Source organism: Rhincodon typus, chromosome 5 (assembly GCF_021869965.1).
Source record: "Rhincodon typus isolate 14 chromosome 5, sRhiTyp1.1, whole genome shotgun sequence".
In the NCBI taxonomy this organism is placed as follows: Eukaryota; Metazoa; Chordata; class Chondrichthyes; order Orectolobiformes; family Rhincodontidae; genus Rhincodon; species Rhincodon typus.
The window spans coordinates 119,263,741-119,290,724 of NC_063336.1; the positions used below are offsets into that span (position 1 = coordinate 119,263,741).

The 26,984-nt window shown below is 40.3% G+C and overlaps 1 protein-coding gene across 11 annotated transcripts in view; it reads right to left on the bottom strand.

The window, feature by feature from the left end:
* Window positions 1–26,984, bottom strand: part of LOC109913001 (putative Polycomb group protein ASXL2) — a 245,321-nt gene that overhangs the window by 56,655 nt on the left and 161,682 nt on the right. For 10 of the 11 annotated variants that reach the window (XM_048596839.1, XM_048596836.1, XM_048596838.1 and 7 more), the window contains one exon: window positions 1,701–1,819. In XM_048596839.1, coding sequence (XP_048452796.1) covers window positions 1,701–1,819 — 119 coding nt within the window. Of the gene's footprint in view, window positions 1–1,700; window positions 1,820–10,301; window positions 10,418–26,984 lie in introns of those variants that run through there. The other variant, XM_048596845.1, reaches the window with a different exon arrangement.

Here is a 26,984-nt window from a genome sequence, read left to right on the forward strand (position 1 = left end):
CAGGAAGGCTGAAGAAGGGGCTAGGCCCGAAACGTCAGCCTTCCTGCTCCTCTGATGCTGCTTGGCCTGCTGTGTTTATCCAGCTCTACACCTTGTTATCAGCAGTCCATGCAAGATCAGTTTATCAATGAAGGCCGTTTGTCCCAATAAAACCATAAGTCCATTAGAAATAGGAACAGGGTTAGGCCATTCAGCCCCTCAAGCCTGCTCTGCCATTCAAAACAATCATGGCTGATCCAATATTCTTCATGTCCACTTTCCTGCCCTTCCCCCAAAACCTTTCATTTCCCGATAGATCGAGAATCTATGAGCGGAGGTGTACAGTACTGCTCTCAATAGCGGCAAATATAGACATAACAAGGGGAATAGATCGGCTCCCTTTATGTACCGGCTAGACAGGACTATGCCTGCTAGGAGCATTGAAACCACTACTATCTCTTCCACCTGACATCTCAGCCACTTCTCCTTCAGGGGAGAGGGCACTGAAGCTACTGGCCAATAAAAAGGAGCCAACAGCCACTGTCACACCTGCCCCTGTCTGTCCCACGGAAACAGATTGAATTTTCATAATGTCACAAATTCTGGTGAGATTAGCACGAGAAGGTGTGATGGGATTACACACAAGGAACACAGAAGCAGGAAAAGGCTATTCAGCCCGTTGAACCCTGTAGCAATACTAAATACCATTATGTCTGATCATCCATTCCAATGCCTTTCTCCCCTCACACTAATTCCAATAAGAAACTGGAAATTTCAATGCCTGATTACATGACACTGAATTTGTTCCTAACAAAATTCACAACAACTCTCAATGACAAATTATCTACTTTTACTTTGAATCTTTAACATTTATCCCAACCAAAAAGGATAGCATTAATACACAAAAAACAATTGTTGCATTCTGGATTTCAAATGCATCATCACAATTTCAGGTTCACAATTAATAATAGTTTTAAAAACCTTATTTCCAAATCTACAATGATTTTATTGACACAGTTTTATGGTTTTGTACATATGGAGAAATTGACACCTTCAATCTTTTTCACAGTTCACGAACATTTCTTCAGTGGCTGGCTGACATAAATTATGGGGCACGGGTTCAAAAGTGAGCCAAGAAACATCAGAGTCAGGTTCTGACTGTTCAGTTTATTAAGTGGAAATGCCTCCTATGCTGTTGACTGAAAAATTATAAAGCATTAAATTTTACTTTATTTTGATGCAACATATCAGTTTTTATTTTAAACAATCTACTTAAATTCAAAGATAATTGTATGAAATCAAAAAAAAAAATGATGTAAGTATCCTGGACTTAAAAACTTTGTGCCAATATAAGTCATCAGTTTTTTGGAAATTTGTTTTTTTGACAAAAACTTTATAGCTAATCACAAAGTAGCTAACTTTTTTTATAAAAGGCAATGATACCTTACTACCTACTTGATTCTTGCAAAAAAACAGATTGGAAATGAAACCCTTGGGAGCAACAGAATTTGCTGAATTCAAGAGGGCTAATTGTGTTTGATTAGCTGAAGTTAACTGCATCCAGTTGTAATCCTGTATAACTAGCTCTTAAAGAAGTAAACCCACTAACATCCCGATCACTAGCAACAAGGGAATAACTGGGTTTTCACCTTTCTGGTGTGCGATGTCTATGGAAACATTGCAAAGACGCAGAAAGCAATTTGGAGTAAATAGGCACTGACCTGTTTGAGGGCTTTCTTGCTGTGCTTCTGGGATGGAGACATAATCTTATTCTGTGAGATGGAAGGAGAAGGGCAACTTGACTGTGGTGAAGCTGGTTGAGGCGATAACCTGGATGAAACTTTGATAAAAGGAAGAAAAAATTAATATTGTATTCACTGTATTTGAAAAATAAAGTTATTGCATCAACATTAAATTTGTTCCAAGAATCAGAGTGATGGAATTTTAGTTTTATTTTTTAATTACAAATTAAATTGAAACAAAGAACTGCGGATGCTGGAGATCTAATTGACACAAAAAGCAGGAATTGCTTGAGAAACTCAGCAGGTTCTGAAGGCTTAAAGTTTTAATTCTGCTTTCTCTCCACATATGCTACCTGACCTGCCAAGTTTATCCAGCAATTTCTATTATTTGTATATTATAAATAGGATTATCTTGGAGTTATCACGTCAGGATTGTTAACCATTTAGAGAAAATATCATCATATATGTGTTGCATAGCAACCAACAAAATCAGCAGAAAACAAACCACAAAAGAGGCACAATTTCCACCACTACATAGTTGATATGTTCGAACAACAACATAGACAAGCTGGCAGAGATAGCAGGAACTGCAGATGCTGGAGAATCTGAGATAACAAGGTGTAGAGCTGGAGGAACACAGCAGGCCAAGCAGCATCAGAGGAGCAGGAAGGTTGACGTTTCGGGCCTAGACTTCTTTCCAAAGAGAAGTCTAGGCCCGAAACATCAGCCTTCCTGCTCCTCTGATGCTGCTTGGCCTGCTGTGTTCATCCAGCTCTACACCTTGTTATCATAGACAAGCTGGCAATTCACTTCACAATGACTGACCAAAATTTGGAGAAAAACAGAATCATACAAGTTTCGTTTACATTTTTTTTCTAAAAGTTAGGTACTTGAGAAGGTTTTTAAGTGATCTAACCTGAGAGTTAATTTTGTTTTTTGGGTTTATGCTGAAACTTAATTAGATATATAATACAAACCACACTTTGTACTCATTATTCTCTTTATAAGATGTGGAAGCTGCTTCATCACTGTGCAGTTCTTTCAAGAATTATGACTCTGTACATTCACATTCCGCACTGTTACTATGTGCAACCTTTGATGTCTCCTGCTGATTGTTCTCATTGCCAGCTCCCTCCCCTGCAGTCTATCCAACATCACACCCACCATGTTCCACCAATAAAAGCATATAAGCAAAAAAAATAAAGATTTTGTTGTCACCACTTGATGCATAGCTATATTGTTTTAATCCATTGCCTTGTAAAATTTGAGCACAAGCCATAACTAAAACCATTTAAAATGTCTAGTGTTAGGCGGATTAAGTGGTACTTCATACTAACAAGAAAAAAGCATAACTTACAAAATAGCATTGCCAGGTCTAGTTGTAAATTATGACTTTTTAATCCATGTTCTTGACCTGCACAAACTCTGATGCATGTGACAAGAAAAGTAGGTCACAGTTAACTGAATGTCAGATGACAAAACAAAGTGAAAGGTCACGGCTGCTTAATATCATTCTTTCAGACGTTCATGTATTAGAAAGATAAAGTGTTCACGAACACAAGTGAGGACCCCTCATTACTCAGTGATCAAGACCCTGACATAAGCCTTACCCTTAAAGCCTAGACATGGTTATATACTAAAAATTGTAGGAAATTTATGGCCAACGTCACCTGTGACCATATTCACAGATTTTCGTGGCTGGTTACAAAAAACTGGGACAACTTTGGCGACTGACAATGGATGGAGAAGAACAAAAAGGAGCAGAAAGTTCAAAAGAATAAATCTGTATAAAGGGAAAAAATGATCCAGATATCAGATTTACTAATAGTGATGTAACAGTTAGATAACTGTTAGAGAATAACCGGCTGCTAACAAGAAGTTGTTAAAAATCCAAGTTAACAACAAAAGTGAGCATTAGTTATCGGAATATTTACAATACACACTCTTGTTCTGTTTGAAAGAGCTCAAAGGTAGCAGCTGAAGAAAATTCCAGGTGATTCAATCAGATCTCTGGTCACAACTCCAGCAGGAGACTAGCAGAATCTGTTGTTTAGCCACACACCTATAGAAGCAGGAGCCTCCCAAAATATTCTGACAGAATGCTGTTAAATTCTGCTGAAATATCAGCACTGTGTATTATTTTCTTTACCCTTTACAATTGAATCTTCCTTGGAGCTTCAGGCAGAGGATGCATGACCCATAAAATGACTTCAACAGACTGCCTCTTCAGGCATCCACAAACCACAAGGAACACCTGTATATTTCAGAGCGTTGTTGGCTGCACCAGAACAAGTGTTTTTATTAGGCTTTGTAAAACCCATTCAGTCAGCACGTAACACAAACCACAGACAAAAATGACACCCAGATTCTGACCAGCAAGTACGACAGCAGCACAGATACACAAGTTAACCATTCGAATATAGTGAGCTCAACAACATATAACAACATGCCTATAACATACTAAATTCAACAGATTTACACGGGATGTAGGAGTTATTCCCAAGGCCAGCATTTATTCGCTATCTTCAGTGTCTTCAAGAAGTTGGTGGTTCTAATGATTGGAACGAGGTCAGCCAGATGGATCTCATGGAATATGAGTTCCCTCATTGGACCAGGTTAACAGCCCCAGTCAGAGAGTCCTAGCTGACAGATATAAACAGGAGTATCAGGGGTCCTGCTCCCTCCAGTGTAAATAAAGGGTGACTTGGTGATGGGATCCAGCCTCTGTCAAGTTATTTCTGTGGCAACGAGTGTAGGATTAATGGTGTGACCATACAAAAGCGCCTACTAGCTGAAGCCCAACTGGACTTCACACAGGCACTACAACTGGCTTTATCATTGGAAAATGCAGGAAGTGCAGCATGAGCTGCAGGGTATTCCGATGGAAGTGGACACCATCGCCAGGCTGACTGGGCTTGAGTGAAGGCAATTGTATAGCCTCACTCATGACATATCCTGAACAGAGGGAATCCAGGTCAGCCCACAGCAAAACCCCAAAACAAACACCCTGAAAAGCTCACCTACATCTGAGTGGAACAGTTAAATTGCTTAGCAACGTCCAAAAGCAGAACGAAAGTAAACACCTAGTTAAATGGTCACCCGGTTCTAATGGAGATTGATACCAATACAGCTGTATCAGTAATTGCTGAACCAGTCTCTACCAAGATTCACTCTGGACTCTAACCCTCGGCTAGATTGAGAACCTACACCGGACAACATTTACAGGTTAAGGGTACAATTTGGGTTCCCGTCTCTTATGAAAAGCAGCTGGTTCAGCTACCACCTGATTGTAGCAAGAGGCTCAGGCCTAAGCTCGATGGGGCAAAATTGGTTGAGAAAGCTTCACCTTGATTGGCTCAACAATTTTCCAGTAGAAACTGGCTGCCTGAGTGAAGTCCTAATTAAATAGCTGGAAGTATGTCAGGAAGGTTTAGGAACTATCAGAGGAGCCAAGGCTACCTTACATATTGAATAAGAAGCAATTCCCTGATTCTGTAGGGCCTACCCACTGCCATTTGCCTCATGGGTAAAAGTAGAGGCAGAAATCAGGAGGCTGGAAAGTGAAGGAATCAAACCAATTGGCAGCATCGGTCAGACCCATTGTGAAAATCAATGGGTCTGTTCGTCTTTGTGGAGATTTTAAACAAACTGTAAACCACTTCTCACAGCTGGATAAACACTCAATCCCTTGCATAGAGGATTTTTATGCAAAGCTGGCCATGGGGGGTGCTGCTCTTTGTGAAGCGAGGTATGAGCTATGTGTACCTGCAATTGTGTTAGATGAGGATTCCCAGACGTACGCTCTAACTAACACCCATAAGGGTTTGTACTAATATAAGAAACTGCCATTTGGGGTATCATCAGCCTGTGTCATTTTTCAGTGGACGATGGAGAACGTTTTACAAGGTCTACTCCAGGTCCCCATTGGGCTGGATGATGTGCTAATACCCGGGAAGACCACTAAAGAACATTTAGAGAATTTGGACATAGTGCTTAAACATTTCTCTGGGGGGGGGGTATGCCTCAGGAGGGAAAAATGTGTGTTCCAGGCCCCCCAAGTGACCTACTTGGGTCACCCAGTCTTGTCAACGCTGTTACACCCGTTGGAAGATAAAGTGAGGGCAATCAAAGGTGCCCCCCCCACCCCACTCCCACCTCTGTAACGGAGCTTAGGGCTTTCCTTGGGCTAGTGAATTACCATGGAAAATTCATATGTAACCTGGTCTCCATCCTGGCACCCTTACACCTGCTATTGAATAAGGGTCAGCCTTGGAAATAGTCTCGTAGCCATGAAGTAGCCTTTAGGGAAGTGAAGAAGCAGCTTGCAGCATCTGTGGTGTTGGCTCACTATAATCCCAAGCGAGGTCTGGTGCTGACATGTGACGCCTCTCCGTACAGTATCAGGGTAGTGATAGCTCACTGGTGGCCCAATGGAGAGGAACACCCGATAGTGTATACTGCCTGATCTCGGGCTGATGCAGAGCGTGTAGACACCCAGATAGAGAGGGAAGGTTTGGCAGTTATCTTTGGCGTGAGAAAGTTTCACCAATACCTTTACGGACATAACTTTTAAAAAGTAACAGATCACAAACCCCCCCAGGGCTACGTAAAGAGGACAGGGCCGTGCTGCCCATAGCTTCAGGTCAAATTCAGCGGTGGGCTGTCATTCTGCGTGTGTACAGTTACAAGTTGGAACAACATCCAGGGGAACAAGTAGCAAAATGCAGATGCATTAAGCCGCCTCCCACTGCTGAATAAACCATTTGAAGAGCCCGTTCTGGTTTTAAACTTTCTGGACTTCCTTTACGGCACCACTGATGACAGACTGAAGACACAAAGAAATCCTGTCCTGGCAAAACTAAAACAGCAAGTGGTGATGGGCGAAACAAAAGGGTCATCACAACCAGAACGGAAACATTTCTTGACTCGGAGAGACCAGATCACAGTAGAGATTGGCATATTACTGTGGGGAGCAGAAGTGATTGTCCTGAGCAAAGGTTGCTCCCAGATACTGGCTGAGCTCCACCTGGGTCATTCAGGGGTTTCCAAACTGAAAATGTTGGCGAGAAGGAATGTCTGGTGGCCAGGATTGGAATTCATGGGAATGGCAATATAAGTCCTTTCATGGGGTCTATATTCTTAGTCATTGTGGATGCCCATTCAAAGTGGTCGCACGTGCAGAGAGTTCATTCATCAAACATGGGGACGAAGATTGAAAAGTTGCGGGCATCCTTTGCAATACACGGACTCCCGGAAATGTTGGTCAATGATAAGGAGCCATCGGTTACAAGCATGGAATCCGAGTATTTCCTGAAGGTGAATGTCATTCAGCATGTAAGGACAGCTCCATACCATCCATCATCCACCTGAAAGCTGCAAACCTGCGAATGGAGCAGGAGCAACACATACCCAGCCCCTCAGAACATCAATCAAAACTGTCAGAGTCCATGGGTTATCCCTCTCCACCTGGCGTCGAAGAAACCTCGGAGGTCGAGATGGACACGGAAGATGTCGCAGCCTTGACACCGTTATCACCTGAAGATGAGGTTCAGCCACAATGCTATGGGCACAAGAGGTGGGCTGTGGGTATCTGAAGCAGAGAAGCTACAGGAGGAAGAATGGCCTACATCCCAGGACCTACAGAAGGAGGGATGTCGTGTTTGTAATGATGTCAGCCAGGTCGACCTCTTAGAATGTGAATTCCTTGATTGGACCAGGTTAATAGCCCCAGTCAGGGAGCCCTGGCTGACAGATAATAAACAGGAGTGCCAATGTGGTAACTGGGAATCAAGTGATAACTTTAGTCTGAGCAGGCTGGTTACAGCCAGTGTATTGTGTACAAGTAAAAGAAAAACAAACTAACAACAAAAAACATAAACAGGGGCTTCAGCATCTCCTGACCTCAGGGACTGACTCCGAGCTGGCTGGTTACAGCCAGTGTACTGTGCACATGTGAATGAAGGGTGACTTGGTAACAGGATACCAGCCTCTGTGCAGAAAAGAAAAAAAAAAAGATATAAACAGGAGTGTCAGGGATTCTATTCACCGCAGGAGCCAGCTCTGAGCTAGCTGGGTGAGTGTCATGTACAAGGCACCAGGTAAATAAAAGGTCACTTGGTGACTGGATACCGGCCTTTGTGGAGTTATTTCCGCAGTGAGCCATTTTCTTGAATTCCTGGAAGTCGGTCATAGAGTCATAAAGGTCTACAGCATAGTAAAAGGCCATTTGGCCCATTGAATCTGTGCTGGTCAGAAATAAACACCTAACTATTTTAATCCCATTATCCAGTTGTCCGTCTGGGTAAAGGCAGTCCCATAGTCCTAGCAGTGAAAATCCAACAGTAAAGAAACTATGTTTACTTCAAGTACCGCTTCCCAAGATGGATATTTCTTTAAGGTGGTCACTAATTTTTACTTCACATGGATTTGTACCACCTTACATTGTTAAAATAGAAGATTATAAAGTTTAGACAGCCCTGGGTAATTTCAATTTAAATATGCTATTCCTAGTAACATAAAACATTCTTATATAATTGCTTTTGTTTTTGTAGGCTGTTTTATGAAATATATTAATTCTTTCTCCAATTTGTATCTTCAGTTCCCTTTTATGCAACAATTTAAACATTATTATCACATTGATAGCCCTCTCATCTCTTACACAGGTTCCCAGTTATCACATGGCACTGGATGTATCAGTGTCAGTGAGCTGAGTGCAGTCCCAACACTATACACCCAAGTTAAGTGGAGCTCATTGGGAAGAATCCTGAGCAATTCTCCCTTCTTGAATCCCGGGATACTGAGTCCAAAATCAGTATTCTCATTATCAACACTACTCAAATAGCAAACTGACGATACTGAATCTGGATGCTTCCTGTTCTGTAGTTCAGTACTAACCACACTGTACATTTATACATTGCATCAACAAGGTTATCATATATTGCTCGCTTTGTGAAAGGAAGCATTGGAAATTGGCACACAGCAGTGTTGAAGGCAGCTCACTTGAAAGAATGTGTCTTTAAATAATACATCATGACCAAATTGTGTTATTTACTTTCCCGATTTGGTAGCACAGATTGCATGCACACATCAGTTCCATCACCCCAGTCCAATTATTTATGCACTTATATCGTGATGTGACCAACTGCAGCTGGACCAGTAACAACTGCGAGTCACTGTATGAATGACTCCCCTTTCCTGAAGGTGCTGACTCATGAATAAGTTATATTAGCGCAAGGCTGATGGGAGGACCTGTACTATCTCACGGAGTTCTTTAAGTATTGAAAAATAGTCATATCACTAAAGACACACAGCATGCAGGCTTGTTGCTATTGACAATTATGTGTACACATTTCCCAGTAGAAGCCACTGTGAAACATTTTGAAGCAGGTTATCTGCATTTCCTTGACATATTGATGTCAATAGCAGTGTTTTAGAATCTCCCCTGGCTGACATTTGCTCGTTCAACACAGATTGCAAATAAAATTTGTGACGAATTGCACCCAACTGTGTAACTAGCCAATAGACTATTGACAGAACTCAACAACTGCTTAAAACAAACTGCAGGTATTATAAAGATATACCCAGTTTCATCAGAGTTCAACTTCACACAATAATATAAAAATCCTCTAACTCATTACTTAATCAAAATAAAACATTTGAAATGACTCGTACATTTACTCTGGGAAAGTGGTGGGTCCAGACAAGAAGACACTGACATTATGTGTGGACCCTGCAGGATTCAGTCCCAGTATTTATGTGTTGTGGATGCAATCAAATGAAATTGTGCTAAAATTAGTGGAATGTTAAACATAACTAAGCTGCACTCATAACTGTGTTACCATTCTGTCTGCCTGTTGTTCCCCAGCTGCCTTTTTAAACCATTTCAGAAATCAACATTCACAAATGTTTACATAGTTACTGAATTTCTCTTTCTGGTCAGTAAAAGGGAAGTGTAATTCTGAAGGTGTCAAGTTTCTCTCATTGCGCGGTTGATACTCGTATCATTGAATTAAATTATGGTAGCTGCAGTGAACAACTCAACAAAACAAACTATTGCAGCTGTGTCCACGGTCGGAGTAGGTCTGATTTCTCAAGACCTGTCTGTCTGCAAGACCAATCACATTGCAATAGTAGACACGAGAGGTGCAGAGCTATTTACCACAAACTGAAAAATTGAGCAATTTCTCCCCGTGATGTTCACTCTGTCCTATTCTAAGGCATTTTTAAGCTGCAGTATTACTTCTGCAATGATTGGTCACGCTAGGTCTGCTGTAAATTCAGTGTTACAGTATATAGTCAGTGAATTTCAAAATCAGGCCTCAGGAATGATGGAAGACAATTTCAGCTTTGAATCAGCTTTAGTGAAGAAAGAATGCAACACTGCACAGAAATGCCAGATTTATTTGCATATCTGAAAAAAGGTTACAGAGTTAAAGTGACTGAAGAAAACTTGAGTTTGGGTTCCTCCCACATATCAACCACGACAAATGGGATTCTGCATATTGAAAATATTAGTCACTTTAACAGCCACTAGATTTTCTAAAATACACAAGTTTCCAACTGAATAACAGTGCTGCTTACCTTTGTATTGATCAGAATAAAAGTTTTTATGTAACATTTTCTTTTTCTGACTTAACCTCTGAACGGTTGAAGCTGCTGCTGTGCTTTTTTTTGTCGTTTCCACCTCCTAAGCTCATTGGTTGAATAACACAGTAATGCAGTTTGTGTCAGCGAAATAAAAGTGCTTCTTTGAAAAAAAAAGTGACATTTCCGCTTTCTGTAACTTTATTTCTGTACATATAAGGAAGCGGGTGTTGATTTTTATCAGTAAGCTTCCTGTAGCAAAAAGAATATGAAATAAATGATGTCATGTTGAAAATGCTACAGGGCAGAATAAAACAATCACTTTGTCATTTTGCAAAAAATATTTAATGTGAAAAGAAGCCAATTGCTCTAGAAGTAAACAGCAACTTTTAATTTGTGCCTTTCTATTTATATCAACTGATCCACAAATCTCTAAAGTGACCTTGCTGTAAAGTGATTTCAACTCCAAAATCCCCTCCACACCTTCACATAGAACTGATCAGTCACCTGAATTTAGAATCTCTTACTTGACTTTGATTGCTATAATGACTTGATCCAATTCCATGGTTGTTGTCAGAGCCACTGTCTGCACATCTAAGTCAGAGGTGCCAAGCCAATGCAGATAACTGGTCTCCTCTGCTTCTTCTCAACATCACTGAGGCTAATGGTTTAATATCTTACAGGCACAATATGCATAATTTGGATTAACATTTGCACCTTGAAATCTACAAACCACAGAGCTGTTGTTGTAACCAAATTACTTGATCTGAAATACAACAAACTGTCAACACAAATGGGAAGTGTGCCATTTAAAATTACTTCCCTTTTGCTGATACTTTACATGAATTTGTGCTCTCAACAGTCGATTGCCAATATTAACTGGCCAAGTCTTGACAAACAATCAGACTAGTGAATGAGGAACTAGACGCGATGGACAGGGGAGGAAGTAACATTCGCTGCATTGTATTTACTTCCTGTATCTTGCATTTGAAAAACACTTTATACTCATAGGCGTCAGTTTCTAGTAAAAAGCTTGCTCTGCACTCACCTAGAAAGTGTATCGCTGAGCACTGACACGGTCAACAACTGGCAGGCTCATATATCTGTGGACACATCTTGTCAACAAAATCTAATTTTGGTCGTATATTCTTGGCATCAAACCTTTCCATTATAAACGTCCAAACGGAGGAAGTCAGATACTTCAGGTGCACATCTTCACTAATGAGGCCAAACAGATTGAATATCAGCAGATGCTAAGAATCAGAGATTCCTGTTCAGTGTTGTGATGGAAAGGAACCTGGAGGCTCCACCATCAGAATCCACTGCACCTGACCACAAAATGCATGGAAATGTGCATGTTGCCACAGCAACTCGATCTCTCTCCCAGATGGGATAGGAGGAAAAGAAGAGGAATTTTGTTTATGTCTAAACAGCTATTTGAACTGTCCGTGTAAATGTCAGTTTTTAATTACACCTTTTGGCCAGCCATGGTATTGAAGAGCCTCCATAGTGGCAGTGTGGTATTACATTATGATATGTCTATGTTGGAATTTAATGGCTCGATATCTGCTTTCAAAATAACGGCAGGACTGTAGGTTCACAAATGACTGAACAAATGACGTTGCTATAATTGTACACTATATATGTTAACCTCCAGAATGTTAATTTTTGACTTTGAGCAAAAGAGATTACAGCCAATATGAAATAGATTTTAAATCCTGAATTGTAGGAAATTCTCACTTTTAATACAGTTAAACTCCAATAATCAACTGAAATACCAGTGATACACTTACAAAAATTATACAATGATACCTTGAGTAATCATAAATAGGGACACAGCATACTACAGTCAACGTCAGCCTAAGCACCCTTTCAACAATGCTATAAGTGTTAGATTACTGTTACTCAGCATCTTCTGCATCAAAAATCAATTATTGTTTAAGTGGATTGTAGCTAAACAGCAAATAGCAGGAGATAATTTAGCCTCAGCTTACCAAGTGCTATTTCCAGAACATCTCCACATTCACTGGATATTGGCAAAAAGACCAACAATCCGTTGCACCCACACCATCTGTAAAATAGCACTGTGCACCTGAAGAAGTGTTGGCAAGCTGTAATGGTACGGCAGAGCTGACATGACTGACTCTTCCTTGCACATGTAACTCCATTGTCTCCTGCTATTTGCTGTTTAGCTACAATCCACTTAAACACCCTCTTTCTCTAAGTCACTGCTGTTCCGACCAAAATGTTCACTGGACACCCACATCTTGTCATTGTCCAGCAGGGGAACATTACATACAGACAAGCAGTTGGACAATTCCAAACATAGGCTTTTATTTATGGTCAGCAAAAAGGGAACAGAAACAAAATGAATAAAAGTTGCAGTTCACCCCCTAATGTCAACCAAATGATGCCATGATGACCAAAAACTACCTGGCAGACCAATAAACATCAGTATAAACTTGAAACTTTGTGATAAAGATGGAAGGTCTGACTTTAAAATGAAGATTAATTTATACCGGAATACTAATCTCTATTACATATTGTCTTGACTCAAAATGCACGGTGCCATAGAAGCTCAGAATGCTGAAGTTCAATAGAAATTGCTGGAAAAGCTCAGCAGGTCTGGCAGCATCCGTGGAGAGAAATCAGTTAACGTTTCAGGTCGAGTGACCCTTCCTCAGAACAGTTAACTCTGATTTCTCTCCATAGATGCGCCAGACCTGCTGAGCTTTTCCAGCAATTTCTATTTTTGTTTCTGATTTACAGCATTCGCAGTTCTTTTGGTTTTTATGCTGAAGATCATGTTTGCCAAACATACTAAAAATCATCTGCCTGTGTTTCCAGTCGGCACAATTTGATTTACAGTTGTTACACTTTTTACATTGTGTATGTAGGTCAAGTGTTTCCCATTATAATGAGATTTTCAGATATGTGTGAATGTTTAACCATTCACACTGCACTAACATAACGAACTCAACTAGCTGTCTGTGGAAAACAACAGTAAAGGAAAATTACGGGTTTGTTAAACCATCCCCACTGTTGCAAATAGTATCATAACTTCCCTTGATGTGTGTGTTCTGGCTTACTCATCAATTTTCCAGTTAATGGCAAAGAAGTTATCCATCAGATGGATTCAAAAAGTAAGCAACAGAGCGAGCACAATTTAATGTGACTTGTAACATGCTGGTAGGAAATACACCAGTGTCTGGGTCCAGAAACGATGTGGAGGTGCTGGTGTTGGACTGGCTGAGAAGTCACATGACACCAGGTTACAGTCCAACAGATTTATCCAAAAGTTTGTGTTTTCAAATAAACCTGTTGGACTATAACCTGGTGTCGTGTATTTCTGACCTGGGTCCAGAAAGGGCAATTTCAGTTTATTTAGCTAGTTCCTCATTCCTAATACAATTCCCACTTTCATAGTTGAATTTAAAAGGGTGCACAGTTTCCAATTTTAAAAAAAACTAGATGTAATGGCCCACAGATCTTGCTGAAAGCTCCAGGCTTAATGATGGTCATGGTTGACAGCGAATCTTTGATTCTGAACAAAATAGATTACAGCCAATATGAAACAGATTCTAAATTCAAAATTGTGGGCATATTTCATCATTAATACAGTCAAAGTCCAAAAATCAACTTTTTCTACTGAAAACTGAAATACCAGGGAAACACTTACAAAAATTATACAATGGTACCTTTGGTAATCATAAAGGCACACAATATGGACACAGCATACGACAATCAAAGAACCAGGGTAGAGGAAGTTCGACCATATTCAGTTTCAAGGGGATAGATGAGGTTGGATGGCCCCTACTTTAATGTTAGGAGTACTAGGGGTTAAACAGATGAGTTAAAGGCGTGGAATGACACGTGGAATTGTGATGCTGTTACCATCACAGAGACGTGGTTGAGTGAGGGGCAGGACTGGCAACTAAATATTCTGGAGTATAGGATCTTCAGACAGGACAGGGCAGGGTGAAAAAGAGAAAGCGGTGTTGACTTACTAATTAAGGAGTCAGTTGCTGCAGTAAGGAGGGACAATATCTTGGAAGGATCATCAAATGAGGCTTTGTGGGTACAGCTTAGCAACAAAAACCAGACATTCACATGACTGGGAGTGTATTATTGACCCTCAAACAATCGGCAGGCAATAGAGGAGCAGATAGATAGATAATTGGCTGTGGTGTGGAAATACAATAATAGAGTGATTATATTAAGGAATTTCAACTTCAACAGCATTAATTGGGATATAGTGATAGCGTAAAGATTTCCAGCTGCAATGTTCTGCACACGGTCATCAGTGCCAATGCACCAGCCATGGCATTGAGCTCTTGTTCCAGAAGCTACTGCCACACAGGGACCTTGGAGTCCTGCACAGATGGAATGCTGGGTTAGAGGGGGCACATTTCTTCAAAAGTACCCAGACAGCTTTTTATCTCAACATGGACCACTGCATCTGGATCTAATTCTGGGGAATGAAGCTGGACAAATATTCAAGGTAACAGTGGCAGAGCATTTTAGTGCCAGCAACCACAACACGGTACATTTTAAGTTTGATCTGGAAAAGGAAGAAGATGGCCTGAAGAGAAAAGGATTTGGATTGGGGGATGGCAGATTTTATTAAAATAAGGCAGGACTTGGCCAAAGTAAACAGCTACTTCTGGGTATATCTGCAGCAGAACAGTGGGAGTTGTTCAAAATGGTATTCATGAGAGTACAGGCTCAACATGTTCCCTCCAGGACGAAATGTAGCAGCACCCAGCCCAGAGAGCCCTGGATATCAATGAATATTCAGGACTGGATAAAAAGGTAAAGACAGGCCTTGAGCAAATACAAAGGGAATAACTGAAGCCCAATGGAGGAAAGTGCAGTGGGGAACTGAAGGAAACAATAAAGTGAACAAAGAGAGAAATAAGAAAACACTAGTGGATAAAATTATGGAGAATCCCAAGATATTCTGTCACTATATTAAGGGGAAGAGAAGCACCCATTAGGGACCAAAAGGGCGATCTGAGAATGGAGTCCGAGGGCATTAATTGGGTGTTAAATCAGTACTTACCATCCGTTTCCACTTGGGAAAAGCAGACTGTAGGTACAGAGTTCCAGAAGAGGGACAGTGAGGTTCTTGAGCAGTTTGACACTGGGCGTGAGGAGATATTGGAGATTTTAAAAATGGAAAGTACCCAGGTCCAGATGATTTGCATCCCAGGCAGCTGTGGGAGGTGATGGAGGAAATTACATGAGTCAGACCCAAATTTTAAATTCCTCTGTGATCTCGAGGAGGTATCAGAAGACTGGAGGGAAACTAACAAAAACAGAAGTTGCTGGAAAAGCTCAGCAGGTCTGGTAGTATCGGTGAAGAAAAAGTCAGAGTTAATGTTTTGGGTCCGATGACCCTTCCTCAGAATGGAGAACTAATATGGTTTCACTTTTCAAGGAGGGTGTTAGAGATAAACCAGGCAATTGCAGACTAGAGAGTCTCACAATCAGTGGAAGGGAGAAAATTCTGAGGGAGAGAAGTAATGTCCATTTGTAGCGGCAAAGCTTGATCAGATTGTCAGTATAACTTTATCAGAGGGAGGTCACACCTAACAAATTTTATATATTTGTTTCAGGAGGGGACCAGGTGTATAGATGAGAATAGGACAGTTGATGTAGTTTATATGGATTTCAGCAAAGCCTTTGACAACTTTCCACATAGGAGACTGATCACGAAGGTCAAAAAATGGGATTCAGGGTAACTTGATAAATTGGATCTGAAATTGCTGAGTGGTAGGAGGCTGTGTGTGTGACTGGGGCCCAGTGTGCAGTGGTATACCACAGGATCAGTGCTGGGTCCCTCATTGCTTGTGATATATATAAACAATATAGAAGAAAACGCAGTGGGGAATGGTAAGATTGGTCAAGTGATTGACAATGAGGAAGAAAATCTTAGATTACAGGGAGATATGGGAAGGTTGGTCAGATAGTGGCTGATGAAATTTAACCCGAATAAATGGGAGGTCATGTCCTTTAGAAGATGTAACAAGGCAATGGAATACTGAATGAATGGCAGGACACAAAGAAACTCAGAGGATCAGAGGGATCTTGTGGTAGTTGTCCTAGACAGGTTAATACGGTAGTTAAGAAACCATATGGGACACTTAACAATTTTCACCATGACTTATAAAGGTAAGAGCAGGGAAGTCATGGTGGAGCTGTACAAAATTTTGGTCAGGCCACAGTTGGAGTACTGTGTGCAGTTCTGGTTCCCACACTATAAGAAGGATGTGATTGCAGTGGAGGGAGTGCACAAGGAGATTCACCAGAATGTTGCCTGGGTTGGAGCATTTCAGTGATGGACAGAGGTTGCACAAGCTCTTTGAAGCAGAAAGGCTGAGCGGGGACTTCAGAGAGGTACAGAAGATTATGAGGGCCATGGACAAGGTGAATGGGAAGCTGCTGTTTTCATCCATTGTAGGGTCAATGACAAGGGGGCATCATTTTAAGGTGAAAGGCAGGAGGTTTCAGAAGGGATTGGAGGAAAACATTTTTCACCCAGGGCATGGTGGGCATCGGAAATGCACTGCTTGGGATGTTAGAGGCAGGAAATCTCATAATTTGTAAAATATATGTGATTGAGTACTTGAAACATCATAACATACAGGTCATAAGCCAACTGCTGGAGAGTGGGACTGTTGTAGATAGGTTGGTGCAGACTCAGTACACCAAAATGGCCTATTCTATGCTGTATGACCCTATGACTGAAACAATGCTTGCTTGTTCTTGGTATCACTGCTTGACATGTTGCAGAAACAGAGCTAACTGCTCTCTTAAATGGACCTGGCTTTGCTGTATTTCTAACATTACTGTTCTCATTATTGAACATACTTCATTCTTGTGTTTCCCAGTTGTTATTTCCTGCCAAAGTCAAGATGTCCTAACTGGTACAACAGTGAAAACAACCAGAAAATAATTGCAAATGTGCAAAATTGCTTTTTCTTAACCTTTATTAAGGTCCGATCTAATGACGGTTTCTATCCACTCCTGTATATCTCTGACAATGTATCCACGCGTAAAAAATGATAAAACACAAATGCAGAAGATGGCTTGGCTTGTTAAAGTAGAAACATCTTCTTGCGTACACAGCATGAACCACACGCCAGTCCTATGTTGTTACTGGTGACGTCTTGGTGCCCCAGTAACCACGTTGAACAGTTACAATCACCTTCAGCCAACCACAGGCTATGACTCAGAGCAAGTAAGCCAAGACACCAACAGGAAGTCACTTTCTTAAAGTGACAGGACACCATTTCTCCCTGGCCATTACAGACAGATTTCAAACTTTTCAAAATATTTTTAAAAACTCTTTCCAAGAATGCTAAACTGATCTCCTAAAGTGCTGCAGGTGGTTTTACAAATATGAGCATTTTAGACAATATCAAAACAGAACATGCTTGAAGAACTTGGTGACCTCTTCCAGCCGTATGGCCCCAGCACATTCCTGAATCCTTCAGGTAAGAGTGATAGGTGGATTGTGCATGCTGGAAATCTGAACCAAAAATAGAAAATGCTCAAAGTACTCAGCAGGTCAGGCAGCATCTCTGAACTGAAATCCACCCAATCTGACACCTCCTGCATTCTCCCTGCCAGTACTTTTCATGAAGTGGTCAAATATTCATCAAATATTCAATCATCCATGACCCCTTCTAGATCTCCTTTCTGCAACCTTTTTATCAGGCTACCGTCCTCCCAGTTTTGAAAAGTCTCAAATACTTTTTGAGGATGTACTTGATACCTGTCTTAACTCTACTGCTGCTTTGTACATTCTTCCCGATGTGAAACACATTGGGACATTTTATTGAATTAGAGACGCTGCTTAAATGTAAGTTACTGCAAGTTACTGTAAGTTACTCTTGTGAAAATACTGTGAAGTGAAGGCTGAGAAGTTACTGGGAACAGAAATACTGTCCCACACTTGGTAGGATAGCAGCTTCCAATGCATGGCAACCACATGCTGTAGCATCACAGTTAATTGCACAACTCCTTCATGTTTGAAGCTAAGTTCAAAGAAAACCAGACATTTTTTCCATCATTTTTCCTGTAATGTTAGCAACAATTCCCAAGAAAATGCTCCCAACATTTTAAATTAGATAACATTTTGCCATAAATTGTACCACACATGTCAGACACTTTAATAATGGATACACCGGCTGATTAGCAACACAGATAAAACCACATAACACGACTGGTGCCAAAGCACTGACCTTTCAAGATCTTAAACAGTAGGTTTTCTTTCCATTTAACTTTTTTTAAGCAGTAGAAAGATCTATACTTAAATTTACAGCATAATATAAATTAACAATGTTCTCTGAGTTTTAGTTTTATAAGAATGCTTTTCTTTAAATCAAGAAAACAGTCGAATTATATTATTGATTAAGTAAGGCAAAATCATTAAACAAAACGTAGATGATAACTGCTTGAATTCACCTCTAATCTATTGGCAAAATATTTTCACACTATCCATTGTTTCTTCCCTCAAGGTGTAAAACATTGAGTTACAGAGTCATAGAGATCTACAGCACAGAAAAAAACCCTTTTGGTCCAGTTCTACTTAAAACGTGAGCAACCTCTGACAGCTTGCTGTATCTCTGGGCTACAGGGTAGAGTTTTCACTGCTGAGTTAGGTTTGCAAAGTTGGCCCACATCCCATGAATGAAATTGAAAAAAAAAACTCTTCTAAAAATAAACATTTATTTCAAGGACTTAATCCTTATAAAACAAACATTTGCATTCAAAGCTTTATATCAAAGACAATTAACCAGTTTATAACTAATTGGAGCTGTCAATCAAACTGAATTTACTGCACCCACACCCTCCCACGATGCTCCCCCCCCAATCCCCATGTGATATTGAAAGGTGGTGGGAACAGTCTAGCAGCACTTTATAATGACAACTCTCAGGCTAAGTCAACAAACATTGACTGAAATTGCAAACATGTTTCTTTCAACTGATTCACAGAAAGACTTTCTCTTTTCAAATTAATTGACAGCTTAACAGATCTTCAAGGTTTATTCACCTTTTACATATAACAGTCACAGTTAATAATCCCAAAGGAACACTTAATCCTTACCAAAGAGAAACCTGGACCTCACCAAATAATTTGAGAAAGTTTAGACCTTTCGCTCAAATACCTAAAGTCCAGGAATAATTTTTCAGATACACAGATGGCAGAAACTGCTTCAGAGTCAAGACAGCTGCACTTTGAAACGTGCCACTGCCTCTGTGAATTGCAGACATATAAAATTCCTCCTGCCCCTTTCCTCACTGTAGGAAAGTAGGGTGAGAGTTTGGTTTGGGCATGAATCTTCCAGAATTGGTGTTCCAGCATCATATTTTTAATATGATTTATTATTGTCACATAAACTGAGATACAGTGAAAAATATTCTTTTGTGTGCTATCCAGACAAATCATACCTTACACAAGTACTTCAGAGTAATAGAACAGAATGCAGAATACAGTTTTACAGCTGCAGAGAAGTGAGAAGCCATGATGTGGAGGTGTTGGTGTTGGACTGGGATGGACAAAGTTAGAAATCACATGACACTAGGTTATACTCCATGGTCAGGTGAAGTGACTTCACCACGACCTGACAAAGGAGCAGCGCTCCGAAAGCCTGTGATTTCAAATAAACCTGTTGGACTATTACCTGGTGTCATGAGACTTCTGACTTTAACTACACAGAAGATGCAATAAAGATCCACTTTATTTGAGAGGTCTGTTCATAAGTCTGATAACAGTGGGGAAGAAGCTGTAATTCTTGGCTGAAGCACAGAACTTTTCCAAATCAGCAAAACTCCTGGCCAAAGAATGATGTTGATACTTTCTGGTTAGATATAATTACACAAACTTATTTTCCATTCATCCACACAGAGGATATGTATACACTTTTAAATTTGTATTTAGATTTTTTTTAAATCTCGTATGACCTTCTCACATATGTTACATTAATCTTTTGTAATAAATGCACCCGTTTTCAGAGAACTAAACTGTGTCAGCTCCACTTGGAGCATGAAAATTGACAGAAATTGATCTGGATCAAGCTATTGTGATTGATTATCCCTCTGCTGACAGCCATTGATGGTAAAGTGTACTTTCCCACCACTGCCTTGTGGCAGATCCTGCACCCCGCCCCCCCCCCTCCACCCCCAACCAGGTAAGGCCAATCAAACTGTTTGGAACAGATCAATTCAGTCACTTTTTTGGAGGGGGTTTTGAGGAGTGGAATTTGTCTGTTGTACTGATCTTCACTTCCAACTCCTTACAAAGATGTTTATCAAGAACAGTTTCAAAAATATATCCTTGTTGGCAACCGTGGAAGTCACTGTAGAATCCTCCACTATTTGCCAAAGGAAATATTTGAAAAAGGATAATATCTCACATTTCTATATTAGTGGAGACTAGGACATGTAACAAATGAGCCCCATGAATTCACTCATGATACCAGAGTTGCAGATTGACTGCAGGCCATCCCGCGATATAATTTGCCCATATTTCACACATGACAAATTCTATACTTTAGTTCTTATGTTTTAAACAAAAAGACACAACTACCCTGAAAATTGTTCAAATTATATTTTGGACATGACAGCGATGGTTAAAATGAGGAATTGTTTATACACTCCTAAACTTTGATCATGAAAGCACTAACAACGCACTAATGCTGTATGTGAGTTGAAACAGTAATATACCGGGATATCTGCTCTGGTCCCACCTCAGTCTAATTGTCTGATTATGCCCATCAGAAATCTTTACCAGGAGCTAGATACAGACTTCTTTATGGCCATCCCCATGATGACTACTTACCCAGCAAATGGAGTTGTGATTATCACAATGACAAAAATCACAAGCTCATTGGAGAGATAGGAAGCTGTACAATTATCCAGGAAGGAATGGGAAGGAGAACTGAAATCAACCAGAAGAAATAAACTTCTATGGCTTAAAGCAAGTAATGAAGCAGTACGTATAGGGCGCACTTTTTAGAAAAGACCAAACAAAATCATGGTTAGAACAACACAGTATCCATTCCTTACAGCCTGTGAGTGAAATCAATTGAAAATATTGCCCCAGCTGTGTTCAGCATAGCCTATTACTGTCACAAATAATGGGCAGTTGGACTCAGTGAAAATGTAACTTTTAGAGTCACATTTGAACACTTGCTCAGTTATAAGATTAAGAGTTATGGAACAATGGAATCAACAGCAGAAATGCTTAGAAAATCTATTAATGAGAAGATACCTTTTATCTCATTTACATTGACTGTATAACGTAAAAGCACTAATTTTTCATGTTTCACTATAAATTTGTGTCTAAAAGTCACTCATCTGAACTAATGATTATTTGATGCCTAAACAATAACTTCTCAAAGCCAGTGCTTTATCTTTCAGTCTCCAAGTGCTCAGCTATCACAGTGATGAAGATAATGGATCAGATTTTGCTATAGCAGGCACCTCAATGGTAGTTGTCAATTGTCAGATTATTTGAACAGATTTTAGACTTCAAGATTTTTTTCTGTTAATAATGGCACAGCAAGGGAAATGGGACATCAAGAGAAGGGCAAGAAACAACTTAATTTAACTGTAACTGCTGCAGAAACTCAGCAGGTGTGGAAGGAGGGTCACTTGGCCTGAAACATCAACTCTGATTTCTCTCCACAGATGCTGCCAGACCTGCTGAGCTTTTCCAGCTATTTCTGTTCTTCTTTCAGATTTCCAGCATTTGCAGATCTTTGTTTTAACATAAAGTAATTTGCTCAGGGTCTGAGAAAGAAATGCAAATTAGAGGCGGTGGTTTCACTGTCAATCCAATTGAAATAAAGGAATAGATAGAGCGAAGAAAAGATTAGATTAAGGAAAAGGAGATAAAGGATTTATTAAAAACATTAAAGCATTTAAGTTTTACATCTTTAAAATTTCCAACAACAAAGAATGAATGAGGCTCCATGTTTGGAGCAGATAATTGCTAGTTTAAAGAGGGTGATTTACACTAATTAACAGTTATCATATTGTTTAGAAGGTACTAATGCTTACAATGACAAGACTTCACTCTCCAGTTACTGTAGTTTATATCTACCACACAAATACAGCAACTTCATCCCATACATGCATTTCAATGGAGACCAAAATAAAATGAAATCCTGCCTTAGTAAAGTTATTGGCAAAGCAGCACAATGTGGAGAGCAAGTCCTGAATATTTCAGCTTAACCATAAACTTGCTCCTTACCTGAATTTGTACATGTAAACACTGGCGAGTATTGAAATAACTCCACAGAGGCCAGTATCCTGTCACCAAATCACCCTTCATTTACATGTGGAGAGTTCTTGACACTGACCCAGTTCCCTCAAAGCCAGTTCTCAGAGTGAACTGAACCTCTGACCCAATAAAAACCAAAAGAACTGCTGATGTTGTAAATCAGGAACAAAAACAAGGTTGCTAGAAAAGCTCAGCAGGTCTGGCAGCATCTGTGAAGGAGAAAACAGAGTTAACGTTTTGGGCCCGGTGATCCGAAATAACTCTGTTATTTCAGTTCTCCTTTCTGGATAATTGTACAGCTTCCTATCTCTCTAGTGAGCTTGTGATTTTTGATATTGTGATAATCACAACTCCATTTGCTGGGTAAGTAGTCATCATGGGGATGGCCATAAGGAAATCTGTATCTAGCTCCTGGTAAAGATTTCTGATAGGCATAATCAGATAATTAGACTGAGGTGCGACCAGAGCGGATGTCCTGGTGTGCTCTGAGGAAGGGTCACCGGACCCGAAACGTTAACTTTGTTTTCTCCTTCACAGATGCTGCCAGACCTGCTGAGCTTTTCCAGCAACTTTGTTTTTGAACCTCTGACCCTCCTGTTTATATCTGTCAGTCAGAGCTCCCTGATTGAAACAGATTAACAGCCCCAATCAGGGAACTCATATTCTGAGGTCCATCTGGCTGACATCATTCCAATCACTGCAAGTATCATTAACCTCATTAGTACTTTGATGCTAAGTTCATACATTGTGTAGTAGAAGTTTCTAGAAAGACATTTGCTGACCACCGCTTCAGATAGTTTCAGATCCAAATGACTAGGAGAATATGAGGTTTGTTTGTAGTTCAAACAATTAACTTCCTTGACATACTTCATTTTGAAGTTACTCCCTTTAGGCTTACTTTATTTCATGATATATTTTGCAAACACTGCCTGCTTAGCTGTGCAGTCCAGGCTCCATGCTTCAATTCAGTAGCAACCCAGCTTAAAAAAGTTCCAACTCAAAAATGTAAAATATTCCTAGTTTCAAAATAATATTACACAATATAACTTGTAGTTTCAAGAGACTGAAGATTAGGATATATGCAGAACATAAAGTTGTGCTTTATTACATGAGGAACTATGTACTGCAAACAACTTAAACTTATTCATATGTTGTCACTCATATTATACAGATTACAACTGCGTGCTCTACCACAATCGCCTTTTACTTTGACCACTAAGCACCATAGGAAGTCAATTCACTAACTTTCTGAGAATTGACTGCACAACTCAAATGACTGGTTGAGCACTCGAATGGCCAAACAGATAACACATGAGAGGGCAGAAACGTAGCTGGAACATCTTCAAGCAGCAGCTGTGGCACCTGTGCCAAATAGCTTTCAACACGAGCAATTGTAAAGAGTTTTTGGTAAAATTTTGTACGCACAGTAAACATTCATTTTCTGGGTGGAGGGGCAGAAAGGAGGCTTGCAGTCATTCTTAAGATGCCAGAGAGTAGAATGAATCAAAAATATTAAAATATTGCAAGGTATGCTATTGAAGAGCAGCTTGATTTATTTCATGGGATGCACGAGAAGTTCTAAACTGACACTGTTTGAGTAAAAGCTGATGGGTTGGATTTTGGAAGAGTCCCAAGATCAGAGTCCAGCACGGACATGAATTAAAGGTTGCCCTTACTCCAGTGCCTCTGGAGTGGTTTTGGTTTTTCAAAGAGCCAATGAGGGCTATGATGAGATCCTGCCAATTAATGACCCAGTACTCTCCTTAAGAAACTTGTTAAAAGGCCTGTCGTTTGGATTAAAATTTTCCATTGTTTTCCCACTGAGCCGAGTTCTTTCCAGTTTGTCAAAGAATCCAAGCAAATTGCTTTGGAATTGTCCTGATATTTAATGTGTGGAGCCAACTAGCCAGCGATAATTGCTGCTAATCTTTTTTCCCATGATTATTTTCTGCCTGTTTCATCTCCATGATCAACCGAGGAACTGGTTGTTCTGTTTGGCAAAATAGCTGGAGCCCCGACCATGGCTGACACTTGCTCCTGGTGCCTGGCACCTGCAGGTACTCACTGCCCCTAGTGGGCATCAAGCTCATCTTCTAGATAAGGTGGCACGGTGGTTCAGTGGTTAGCACCACTGCCTTACATGGCCAGGGGCCTGGGTTCGATTCCACCCTCGGGCGACTGTCTGTGTGGAGTCTGCCCATTCTCCCCGTGTCTGCGTGGGTTTCCTCTGGGTGCTCCGGTTTCATCCAACTGTCCAAAGGTGTGCAAGTTAGGTGGATTGGCCATGCTAAACTGCCCGTAGTGTCCAGGGATGTGCAAGCTAGGTGGGTTAGCCATGGGGAACGCAGGGTTACAGGGTAGGGGAGTGGGTCTGGGTCTTTGGAGGGTCGGTATGGATCAAATGGCCTGTTTCTGCACTGTAGGGATTCAATGATTCTAACATAATTAGGCAATTTGCAGTTAAAAATAGATTACCATCGAGGCTTGTGGTCAGGACCTATCATTCAGCATAGCAGCAAAATGCTGACCTTGCTTTTAAATTCCAGCCCGATATTCCTCAATAGTTGCACGGCAACCTGATGGTTAACTTTATTGAGTAACGTTAGGTGTCAGCAGTGATTTATGGTTTGATTCCAACATCCGGTGCAAACCCAGTGAATTCTTATTCCACATCCCGGAGACCAGGCCACAAAATTCAAGCTGGTACCTCACTGTAGTACTACCGAAAATCAACAAATTAAACCAAGGCCTCTCTACCCTCTTGAATGGATGTAAAGATCACATGACACCTTGTGGAGGAGAACAAGGGAGTTCTCCTGATTAGGCAACATCTGTCCTTCAATTAGAATCACCTAACCAGAGAATATCCTCATTCCTTACTGGCATCTTACTTTGTGAAAATTAACAGACACATTTCTGAGATTTGCTCCTGATTGAGCAATATTTGCATTTAAAATTCTTATCCTTGTTTTCATATCTGCCCATTGTCTTGCTCCTCTTCATCTCTATAACCACCTTCAGTCTGACAACCCTCTGAAATATATGCATCCCTCAAACCTTGGCCTTTTACACTGCTGGACTTTAAACACTCTACCATGGCATCTGTACTTTTAGCTACTGATGCTCTGAGCTCTGAAATACTTTTCCATACTGATCTGCTTCTTTCCTATTTGAAGAAATGCTTAAAACCTACCTCATCTGTTTTGAGATAGCAAGAACTGCAAATGCTGGAGTCAGAGTCAACACAGTGTGAAGCTGGAGGAACACAGCATGGAGCTGGAGGAACACAGCAGGCCAGGCAGCATCAGAGGAGCAGGATAGTTGACGTTTCAGACCCTGAAAAAGGGTCCTGACCCGAAATGTCAACTTTCCTGCTCCTCATCTGTTTGTACCTTGTGATAACGCGGTGTGAATTGGCTCAGGACATTTGAGGTACCATGATAAATACAAGTTGCTGTTGTTCTTAAATTACAATAGTGACCACATTTCAAAAGTACTTCTTTGGTTATGAAGTGGTTTGAAATGCTTTGAGGCCACACAAGTCTCACTATCCTGTTCGATTAGAGTCCTGTTATCATTTTACATACTTGAAAAACATACTCCAAGGAAACAGACGTGTGCAGAATACATTGAACCCATACAGAGAACAATATTGTTGGGTTACTCAATTCAATTACTCTTGTTACAGAATGTTCTGCCACGACAGAAACAGGAAATACCATAAACACATGAGTACTTAGTGCAAACAAGACCCAGCTTGCATGACAGGAAGATGAAGTTATTAAAAGTAGATTTTCACAACTATCAATTATTAAAATATTGCCACCATTCCTTTGTGGACAAGATCAGAGTGAATTGTATACATTTTTCTTGCATCATACTGTCACCACAATACAATCGTTGATCATCCTTCAATTAATTTCTCTCAATTGCAAATTTTTTTAGGTAACACAGTAAATCGGCATAGCCTAAAATTATAACAATGCTGGCAGATGGAGCAAAGTGGTCCCATTCCAACTAACATTGTGAATTTAGTCTATGCACACAGACTTCATGCAGTGAATGAACTGATTCCACTGAGACAACTAATCGCAAGTCACTTCAAGTAGAAAGCTGTTTTTAAATAAATCCTTTGCATCACCATTTCAACTGAAATATGCACAAAACCCAGAAATGGTACTTTTAACAAAAAGAATGATGAAATCTAAATTACTTCCTCTGGGAAACGGCTCGAGATATGATGTCACCATTCAGTATTCTTAATCGATCTAATATTTAGCACTAACGGTTAGCCTTGTTAAGGAAGAATAATTTATTTATTTATAATATGTAACTATTCTCTCATTTTGAATTTAGTTTTCAAAATTTTTTGCAGTTAGCAGGAA